The sequence below is a fragment of the Xiphophorus couchianus genome, chromosome 10 (genome assembly GCF_001444195.1).
Source record: "Xiphophorus couchianus chromosome 10, X_couchianus-1.0, whole genome shotgun sequence".
NCBI lineage: Eukaryota > Metazoa > Chordata > Actinopteri > Cyprinodontiformes > Poeciliidae > Xiphophorus > Xiphophorus couchianus.
Window position 1 is genome coordinate 16,312,490 of NC_040237.1, and position 11,130 is coordinate 16,323,619.

At 39.5% G+C, this 11,130-nt stretch overlaps 1 protein-coding gene across 2 annotated transcripts; it reads left to right on the plus strand.

Annotated features, from left to right (window-relative positions):
* The first annotated feature begins 1,143 nt into the window (after window positions 1–1,143).
* LOC114152159 (mixed lineage kinase domain-like protein) lies at window positions 1,144–9,590 on the plus strand. 2 transcript variants are annotated; one of them, XM_028029946.1, is made up of 11 exons: window positions 1,144–1,264; window positions 2,514–2,965; window positions 3,468–3,554; window positions 4,879–5,062; window positions 5,642–5,742; window positions 5,818–5,953; window positions 7,029–7,116; window positions 7,219–7,373; window positions 7,748–7,797; window positions 8,463–8,609; window positions 8,739–9,590. In XM_028029946.1, exons 2-11 carry the CDS (start codon window positions 2,524–2,526, stop codon window positions 8,786–8,788), a joined length of 1,440 nt encoding a protein of 479 aa, XP_027885747.1. In that variant the 5' UTR covers window positions 1,144–1,264; window positions 2,514–2,523; the 3' UTR covers window positions 8,789–9,590. The 2 variants fall into 2 exon arrangements, with proteins under 2 accessions (XP_027885747.1, XP_027885748.1); XM_028029947.1 differs by having other exon boundaries at window positions 1,160–1,268; window positions 2,516–2,965.
* Window positions 9,591–11,130: the final 1,540 nt, after the last annotated feature.

Genomic DNA, 11,130 nt, shown 5'->3' on the forward strand with positions numbered 1-11,130 from the left:
TCTCTGTCAAACTGGCTAAACACAACTTGACAGATGTTATCTTCAGGAATGTGTGGGATTTACACATTTATCACGCTGCTCCTGTCACAGGGTTCAATGACATCCACATAGAACATTTGGTTCTTCCAGCACAGTGGACGGACCACAGTGCTGGTTCTGTTGGATCCCGGGACAACATTTGACAATGTTGACCATGCGGTAGATTTGAGATTTGAGAGCTGGGTCATACTCTGGTGTAGTGCTTGACTGGTACGAGTCTTACCTAAAGAACAAGGAATTCTTTGCGCCAATAAGCAACATCTCATTGGAGCAGACATTAGTCACATTTGGGGTTCAGTCTTGAGGCCCCTCCTATTAAACTGTTACAGATAGAAACTGTTGATCACATCCGAATTCTGAGTGTATTCAGACCTGAACCCCCAGAAAGACATGAACACAAATAAATTCATTAATTTAAGTGGTACATGGAAGGTGACAGTCATAGCAGGAAGGGCATGCCATTGATTGGCCCGATCGATTCAGACAAATTTGAAGTTTGTTAAAACTAACTTTTGCATCTGAGGTCAGCAGTGCAAGTCCCTACCCAACTGTGGAAAAGAGCAGAGAAGAATCGTTCATTTGCAAGCACACAGCTCTCTAAACTCCTGTCCAGTTTGTTCGCTCAAGTGTAGAAAGGTACGATGGTGGGGAGAATTGCGCGCGCGTGTGTGGGGAAATTAAAATCTGTTGTTTCACATAAGGTCCTTAATCTTATGTGAAACGCTGCAATAGGATGTGAGATCCTGTTGCAGCGTGTCACACGAAGAACCTGATTGTCTACATATAACCTAACCCATGCTTACAAAAACATGGGGTACTGGTAATATACGTCACACAGAATTGCTCTTAGCAATAGTGTGTGGCTAACTCGGGCCAAACAGTATTGTTAAAAATGATTTAAAAATGAAAGACAAAGATTTCAGAAGGACAATTTTTTCCCCCCATCCAGAATAAAAAGGGCAGGTGGTCTAGCACCACCTAGTGTCTATCTGTACACAGCCTGGGGATTTGTATTGTGCAAACCAGTGTGGCTTGTACAATACACTACTTCAAACTGGATTAACATGTCCATATACTTGTTCTGCTGGATTTTCTTTTTTAAGATACATTGTTGGTACCTGAAAGGGTACACCCATCTAAAAGCATTATAAAAGAATGACAACATACACCTTTCCATTTATTTCCACTGATCTTCAACACAGGAGGATTCTGGATATTCAGTCAGGTAAATAACTGAAAACATTCAAAGAGCCTTAACTTTCTAATAACCTTGCAATAGATTAAATTTGTGTTTTTTGTAATCACAGGGTAGATCACTCTTCCATATCTGTATCACCTGGGTATAATAGTTACACTAGCAAGTATGACCATAAGATATATATCATATATATATATATTTTTTTTTATTCCCATGTCCTGCTGCAGCATACCACATAAAGAACCTGGATGTCTACATATAACCTAACTTTTTCTATTAACTCCTCGACCTCCATTATGTGATTGAGTTTCGTTGTAGTGTCTGACAGATTTTTCTTCTTTTTTGGTTCACTTTCTTCATTACGACATTCTGAATATGATATTGATTACTGTAATTCAAGAATTAAAGTGTCACTGACACAATACAGCCACTTATTAGGATAATAAAATGTAATAAAAGCTTACATTTGAAAAGAGGTGAGCTTTTATTCTATGTACACAAAAGCTTTTAACAATAAATATTTCATACAAAATACTATAAATACAGAGTGCCGTCGTTTTCGTCTTTAGTAACCAGGTCAAACGACAGCACCATCTTGTGACATAGTCAAGGTATGTCAAACCGTAAACAACTGAGACTGAATATAGACAATGCGAGGAAGTTGTGAGCAATTTCAGCGAAGATTTGAGCGATTTGTCTGCAGTTTTTGAGGAAGACGCAGGAGGAAGCGATGAAGAGAGACCCAGTTGACCCAGTACTAGAGACGAAATCAGCAACACTGTGATTTCTATTATTCGCTGAGGAACATTTATTGTTCAAAGCTTTTGTGCACACAGAAAAGCACAGCAGTTCATCTTTTCAAATCATACAAGTGGTTTTATTATGTCAGTGACACTTCCAACTATTTCTTGTATTCTAAGGCTGTTTTGAAAAAAACAGGCAAAATACATAAAATGATCAAAAATTAGATACTGCTTACCTCACTCCACTGTGGTTCGTAATCTCTCTACGTTGATCTAGCTTTGTATTCCTTTGGAAACTCATAGGCTTCCAAGTTTAGCAAAAAGAGAACTTTAGTCATCATCCAGTTAAAGATGTTGGTGAAACATAAACATTTTAGGAATTTACCAGGTGATCTGAAACAGCTACATGTGACCAAAACAGAAAAGAAAAATCTGTCAAGAAACATTTTTTCATCCCACTGCATTTATATATGTAAATATTCTCTTTTATATTGTGGAAATGTTTAATTGTTGATTTTTTAATGCATTTTTAGGCAAAAAAAAATGGACTTTGTGAAAGACATTGTGGGAGTTGTCAAAACAATCTATGAACTGGCTGAGAAAGTAAAGGCCAACCAAAGCCGCTGGTGTCGCATTCGTGAAAGAGTAAAAGCCTTGGAGGAGCTGGTGGACTCAGCTGACAAAAACATTCTCGAGAATGAGCAAGTACAGAAAGCCCTTGAGGAGCTTTTACACGTTCTGAAGTCAGCCCAGGCGCAGATTGGTAATTACGCTAACGCAAGTTGCTTCAGGCATGTGATCAAGTCCAACAGCTATGAAGAAGAATTTGACACTTTAAATAAACGCCTTTCTGAAGTCTTTGAGAGGCTCTCTCTAGCTCTGCAATTAGACCAAAGAAGTAAATTGTTCAAGGTTTTTGAGCTGGCCAACAGGCAGCGGGAAGATGAAGAGGACCGGAAGAAAGACATCAAGGAATTGCAGAGACGTAAGAAAAACTGACTTTATCATTACTTTTGAGAACAGCCCAAAAATCCCAGATGTTGGGTTAACCTGTCATTCTAAATTACCCACAGGGTGAGCGTGCATATATGATTGTTGTGGGTCCATGAAATGGACTGGTAGACTAGTCCAAGTTGCCCCACCTCTTCCCAATTGACTGACAGGGAATAGACAACTTAATTCTGTAAGGACGGCTACTTTCATTTATTGAGAGGCCAAACGTACAGACCATCATTTAAAAATCCAAACTGAGGAAAATTTAGAGACACTTGTTGGTGCAACAACCTAGTGGAACAGAACATTTGTAATGTCTTCTTCCAGCTTGTTTAGTTTTAGCTTTACTGTTGCTGAAGGCCAAGAAAAAAAAAATCCTATAAAACACATGAAGATAACAACACAAAGATTTCTGGCAATTCCAGTGTTTATGCTTAATGATTCAGCTTTCAGTTTTACCTGCTTTGTTACATCACCGTTTCTTTGTTTCTCAGTTCTCATTAACTACAAGGAGTCCCTGGATATGATGCAAAAAGATCTCGAGGAGATAAAGACCAACGTCATTCATTCTGTGGAGTTGTGTGAGTAACTTTAACGTTCTCCGCATGTTGGCATGCTAGACGCATTTTCAGTGTTAACTCTTCGGTTTTATATCTTCTGCTGTTCATTCTAGCTGAATATCAACCTCACCAACACCTGCCTTAGGGCGGTCCATCCTACACCTTTTAGTACTCAGAGCTTAACATTTTTTTTTTTTGGCTGGAGATCCCCGTTCACCAGATCATTGGAGAGTGAATGTAGGTTTTCAATAGGAAATTTTAAGGCCCAAGGCTAAAAGTTCAGTGTTCTGATCTTGAGTCACGTTATCACTTAAAACTTTTGATACAATTCTCTATCATGGCAGTAAATAAGTGCCATAGTCACCAAGATGAGTAGCAATGCCAGACATACGTTTCATCAAGATGGTTTATTCGCCAGAAAAATGATTTTCCAGATACTCAAAGGGTATGCTCTGTCCTAAAACAAATCATTTTCATTAAACTTGCTTTTTGCTCAGTGTATAAACTCCAGTGGCGGGTCTTGCATTAAGTGCCTGGACCCTCGGTGGGGGCTCACTGATTTAATTCACCACTATAATGTTACAGATACACAATCCAATACTGTAGTAAACAAACAAAAAAAGCAATATAACAAGGTCTGGTACTACAGAGGTTTATTCATCAGTTGTCAGACTTCAAGCATCATGCTGTAAATTCAGCCCGGGTATTTAAATGCGTCCTGAGTGAGCACATGGATCCTAATTAATTGAATTGTATCCAAATAAACAGAGAGAAGACAGCTAAAACCTTATTATGGAGATTTCCTTCTGATTTTGTTATATGATTGCCACTGTACTACAACAGGATGTTTATGAGGAGCGCACAAAGAGACGGAGGAAGGCGGAAAAACGAGGAGAGGGTATTATATACTTTACTCGGTGCTGCTTATTCATCAATTAGCCTACTAATAATTAATTATGAACTGTTTTTCGAATACTGAGAGTGAATACTCTTGTCATTAAAGAAAGAAATCCAGTTAGGACAAATCCAAACTTCTACACGACGGCCAACTGTGCCAAAAAAATAGAAAATAAAGCCCATAATACTCACTCAGCTGCTGAATGTTTCTTTATAGACATTATCCCCCCTCCTCTCTTTATGCAGAATACCGGTAACTTCAATGACTCTCATTGAGCTCATCTCTTCGTTTTACTTCCATCAACAAAACCTTCTTTTGCTTTTGTTCTTATCTAATCCCAGCCATAATCTGCATAAATCTAAATGGTACCGCTTATTTTAGCTAATCGGCTTTCATTTTTTAACCAATCTTGAAGCTGATTGGTTTGTTTCCTTGTCATTTTCACAGTGAAAAACCCCACACCTCCAAGACCAGAAGTCAGAATGATTAAACCAGAGGAACTGACGTATATCCCAGATTATCCCAAAACACCATTCATGAAAACACCCAGAGCAGAGATCTACACAGGAAGATTCAGTCACTTCCCAGTGGCCATCAAGAGATACACCGAAGCCTTGAACGCCAAACCAGAGTTTGTGCAGCGATTCAGCTGAATATTGTCATTAAAAAGCATCAAACCATAAATTTAAGCAAACATTTTTACAGAACAGCTTTTTCTAATATATTTCTTACAACTGCATAGCATTACGACCACTGGCAGCTAAAGTGAATGAAGTGACCATCGTTTTATCAATGACTTTGTGTCTCTGTATGTGTGTGGGTTTTCAAGAGAGAGAGATGATCAGATCAGGTAGATGTGCACCTTTAAAATTGCAGCTCTTAAAGCTGCTCTTTGCAGTGATCAGTATCAGTCAAAAGTGGTCCAAGGCACCAAAGGGATCATAAATGATAAAAATCATAAGAACATCTGTGGAATGTTTTGAACAAACAAATTCAATCAATGAAGGCTCCACCTCACAGCTGATCTGACTTGAAGAATCTGCTGTTAACGTCTTGATGCCAGACGTCACAGCAGACCCTAAAGGGTCTGGTGGACAAACAATTAGGCAGTGGTCATAATATTATGCCTGGTCAGTGTACCATGTTAGGATCAACCAGTGCAACACTGTCACACGTGCACAGTCTTAATAAATATTCTCCTGAAATACAGGGAGATAAAGTCTGAATTCTTCGCAGAGGTCGATTCCTTGAAACAGTTCGAGTCCCCCAACATCCTGCGAATGTTTGGCATATGCATCAAAAATGAGGAGCGTGAGTAGTGATGAGTTCAGTGTTTGATGGTACCCAAACAAGCAAAATAGCAGCTCTCCTTTTACCTGCTTTCAGGTCCAAACCCGGAGTACTACATCATCATGGAGTACTGTGCACAAGGAACTCTTCAAAATTTTCTGTTCTCAAGACAAGAATTGCCCTGGGACAAGAAAGTTGGTATGTGCCTGGATGCAGCACAGGGTGTTTACCGGTAAGTCTCCCAAAAGACATTCTTTGTTTGTACTCATGTTTAATTTATGATAAACTGAATATTAAAGAAACGCGTTGGGGGGATACAAGCCTAAAAGAGTTTTACGCAGGTTGTAAGAGTTTGATGCAGTTAGTAAAAGTAAGAGTCTCTACCAGCCCCAGTTCCAGAGGAAATCAGATTAAACGAGCTTTTACTTTAATAGAAATACATAAACAAACCTTTATGTAACCTTAAAATTACCATGTTTGACACAAAATAAACAATAAGGATGTAAACAATGACATGTATAAAATATTGAGTAATTATGCTCAGATTTGCACAAACATTAGGTCATACATTGCAGAAATCCAAGGTTTCCAATTTCTGAGGTCTATTTACTTAAATGTAAAATTCATCTACAAGTCACTGCCCAGTGCCCAGGTGTAAAACCGGCGCGAGCGTCTTAGAGCTCATGTTGTGTTTGAAGGCGGATCGGAAAAACACGTTACGGGACGTTAGCAATGGATTAATGTTAACAATGGATTAAACAGTCGTAACAGCTGAAAAATGTGTGGGAGACGGAGTGCAAAGATGCAGGGAGTGGTATTGAATCGAGATAAAAATAGAAAGTTGGCTACTCTCAGGTAAAAAAAACCCATAAAACAGCTTCTAGTCGAGTCCATGGCTGACTCCGTGGGCGGGCAACGCCCTCCAACGCCTGTCCATGATCTGTACATAATAGTGGCCAGAAGCAGTACCATGTCTGATCTGCTCTTGTCCCTTTGGCTATCCGCTTTGGTTCATTCATCATGAGTTAGGCTCTCATGTGAGCAGTAATAAATCTTAGTATCTATAAAAACCAAATCTGTTATTATTTTGCTGTTTAACAAATAATTTGCACTGCATATTGTCACCGACATAACTGATCAGAAGCTCGAGGACGGAAGAGTGACACATATACGGCAGGTGGAGATCCCTGTAAAAACAAACTGTGTGTCTTTAGGCTAGTAAATGCAGTATGTCGGTATGCAAATAAACTAAACTGTTTCAAATGGTTTCATGGTAAAGTAAAAATATCTGCAATAATGTCTCCTAGCCTGCATCATGTTTCTGGCCAAGAAAGTAAGCTTCACATGAACATCAGGAGCGAAAACTTCCTTGTGGATGAGAACAACAAAGTCAAGGTACCAAGTGCCCATAAATGTTGTTTATGGGCAGAGTTTCCTTGATGCTTTTTCAAGGAAACTCTCTCGCACTTCTCATGCTGTTCTTTTTTTTTTTTCCAGCTAGGGGGTTTAGAACACTCCCAAACGGTGCAGTCACTGAAAAAACGAAAAGAGCAGGAACACAATGACAAAAACTTCAGCTCTCTGTGCTACTCCGCTCCAGAGCTGCTCAGAAACACAGGCCACGAATACGGCACAGAGTGTGACATCTACAGGTCAGTGACCTCCCTGTTCAGTACCTGCAGCGTTACTTTCTCAATATGGCTGGATAAGCTTAATGTTTAGTCATTTTTTATGCACGACTTGTTCATTAACATACTTTCCAAAGGTGCTTTCCCCACAAATTATAGACATTATATGTATATTAATTGCCTCTTCTTATTCATATACCTTTTAATACCTTCCCACTGAAAAGACCAGTGTGCAGGTTTAAAAGTGGCTCTGAAGCCTGGCAACATGTCTGCCAGAGGGCAGTTTGGTTTTGCTTCATGGAATAAACGCAGACAGAGAGCAGATTGATAGAGACTTGGCAAACAGATGGAATCAGTTCTTATTTTGTCAAAACAATTTAAAATGTTTTTTCTTTCAGTTTGGGAATTGTGCTGTGGGAAATTGCCACTTGGAAGAAGCCCTTCCAAGGTAACCCCTGCTTTGACTAGCAAGTGCAAGTTAAATTCTTTAAAAAAAACACTTGGCACTCTGTTGTGTCCTTTAATGACATTTTTGTGATGATTTATTTCTTTAGGTTGCTTTCTCTAAGGCCATTTAATTTTGTACTACTTTCCTGCACACAACCTGTGTTTTTCATTGCCTATAAAGTTCTTGTTTCTTCTTTCACTGACATTTGTGGTTTCTTAATCTATACTGAGTGTGCCAGAATTTTTGGGGGGATTTATACACGCAATCAATTATAAATTTCTAAATATTAGGTCCAGATGTCCAACAATGTCCATGCACTGTGCCCATTTGTTCAACACATCCTACAGATGCTTAACTGGATTCAGGTTTATGGAATTTGACAGCCTTTCAACACCTCAAACTCTGAGGTGCTAAATGCTAAAGTTGTTGATAGCATCCACACAAACGGCGAAACCCAAGGTTCTCCAGCGTAATATTGGCCAAAGCATCATATTGCCTTCATGGGTTTATCTTCATTATTTGGTGCATCCTGGTATCAAATTAAGCCACAGACATTATTTTTCCAGACTGATCCTTCCTTTCATTGCTTTTTAGTTCAGCTCTAGTACTCACGTACCAGCAACAAACTCTGTTCTACTGATTATGAAACCGTTTTCTCCTTCCAGATTTCAATGGTAACAAAATCACACTATTTCAAAAAGTGTGTTTCAAAAAATACCAAGAGCCCCTTCCCCAACACTGCCCTGAATCTCTGGAAAAGGTGATCAGTGCTTGCAGGTCCTATGATCCCTTTCAAAGACTGTCTGCTGGAGGTAGATAATCATCATTTTTATCACTCATGTATATTACTGTGGCGGTAGGCACAATTACATGTTGGTGTTCCTATGGAAAGACTTACAAATCTTTGAGGGTACGCATCTTCTTTTTGTTTTCATCTGCAGCGTTGGTGGATAAACTACAACTCTGCTTGCTGGAGGTCCAGAAACTGTGAAGCCCCTCCACAAACTGCATTCCGTGGGAAATCCCATTTTATGATGTTTCTGTGGTTTGCTTTTATGTTTTATAAGTGCCCTTGCAGTTTTTCTGTGTGAGATCTAAATAGGTCACTATAATGACAGGAGAGTAAATGGGGCTATATTCTTCATGAAAATCTACTACAGTAATCTTTAAGGTGGACTTTGCTAGTAGCGGATCGGCTCCGGGTTGAGATGGTACCTTTCTCCGTTGAGTTTGGATGTTTAAAGGGTTTTGACTGTCATTTTTAGCTAGCTACATGGTTTTAAAACATGTACTGCCACTGCCCTCCATTAGTAGTGTGCTTTAGCTTGGGTTTCTCTGTAGTGGCTGTGTGACATTAGAGCAAAATCTCCCAGTGTAGCATCCTTCTCCACAATCTCAAAAGCTTTTATAGCGAGGTATAGAACATGCATACTAATAGCAAGGAGTGATCCTATGGTGATTGACACAGTTAATGTAAGAAAATGAATGATATCCAGATCCTATTCTATAAAACATCCTGTCCCAACAGCTTTTCTGTCAAAGGGCGAATGCTCTGGAACACATCACAAGGTCATCTGAAATAATTTTTACATTTGTTTTAGGAATTCTTAAAAATGTTGTTTTTTGGGGATCTAATGTGGGCTAATGTTTGATCTGAAGCGCTTGGTTTCTTCTACTGTGTGTTTTCTTTATGATGTCTCCGATCCGGTTGTGGTACTCATTCATTATCCAGATCTGTTAAAAACATTTTTGTTGTCTTTAAGTTTAAGTCAATAAAGGGTATTAAAATTGCATTTGTCTCCATAAGCTCAGTTTTTCAGTGTGGACACTTTTTCATTATTTGATGGAAATCAAGTTTAGTGTAAAACAGTCACATGCTTCTGGGACATTCGTACTCACACACACAACTTTCAAACACAGTGCAGACCGCCTGCTGGTGCCTGTGTTTAAAGAGCAAATCAAATTCTAAGAAGCCACGGTCCAAAAAAATTAGACGATTAATTTTTTTGGCACTGCACAACACAGACACACATGCAACATTTGACCCTGAAATGAATCCAGAGTCCAACAAAGACAGGAAGACAACAATTTGTGCTTAGAGACAAGTTGAACTATGAAGATATTCCAACATTTATGTTGTTGGGAGAAACACAAAGTATCAGGTAAAAGTCTACACAGGCAACCTAGCTCTCAAAACTAAGGAAAAATGGGCCAATTTATTAGTGCATCCCTAATATTCATGCCTCTTCACTTTAGCCATGTCATAACCACAGACTTTAATGGATTTCATTGGGTTTTAGTGTGATAGACCAACACAAAGTAGAACATAATTGCAAAGTTTGGAAGTTCAGTTCATTGAACCCATAGTATGATACTACCACAATGTGTAACTTTGGAGATGTATTCTGAGGATGATGTGCAAGTTTAGTTTTTCTAATTCTCTCCTCTTCATAAGATCAGATTCTTTGGTCTTCTTAATGCTGCTTGCTCAGTAATGTTCTCTGATGGCTACTGTATATAGCCGAGAGTCCAGACCCTCTGCATGGTGCAAACCATAGAACAACGGGCTGGTTTTTACCAGGATACTTTAACTTTGTGTCTATTGTGTTAAACCCCAAAAAAATCCCTTCAAAATTAGCGGTTGCAACACACATTTCATATGTGTATCCATGTGTCCTGCTCGTCTTTGACTGCAGTTGCTCTGAAACAACCTTCTGGATGCTCCTAGTTAAACACAAGTGATGATTTATATAATCTTTCATGTCTTGATCAGGTGTGGAGTCCACACCAGCTTGGGAACACATCCTGTTCACCGCCTGCCACAACAAGCATCTGTCCATCGGTGCCTCCCAGAGACGGCTCCTGTCTTGGTCGGATGACTGGAGGGGCATCCTGGACAGCAAAAGGAAGTGAGGGACGCCACTCATTCCTCGGCATCATAGTAACCGGGGCAACCGGAATGCAAGACTGATCGTCCCACTGTTGAAGATGCAACAACGTCAATGGACCAGCATTTCCTTCCGTTATTTCACCACCAGAGGGCAAAAGGACACAAGCTGAGAAGTTGCACTTGCTTCTCACACTTCCCCTGAAAACCAACTTTAAATGTTAGCATGTTCATTTTTACAGGACCAGACGGCATTGATGGAAGCTTTCATTTTGTTGTTGCTAAATTGGAATCCATCTCGTTTTATTTTCTGGCCTGCTGTAGTGGTTTATTCATATCCTCATTACAAAACTCCAGTCCCATAAACGTGTCCAGGCACTGTGATTCACACACAAACATCAGGGCGCTCCACTACACAGGAGGATGAACAAAAACAGCCTCGCAGA

Coding starts and splice junctions, on each gene's coding strand:
- LOC114152159 (XM_028029946.1), top strand. CDS start 2,524: ATGGACTTTGTGAAAGACATTGTGGGAGTTGTCAAAACAATCTATGAA. Junction 5,743..5,817: donor ATGCATCAAAAATGAGGAGC/GTGAGTAGTGAT, acceptor ACCTGCTTTCAG/GTCCAAACCCGGAGTACTAC. Junction 7,798..8,462: donor TTGGAAGAAGCCCTTCCAAG/GTAACCCCTGCT, acceptor TTCTCCTTCCAG/ATTTCAATGGTAACAAAATC.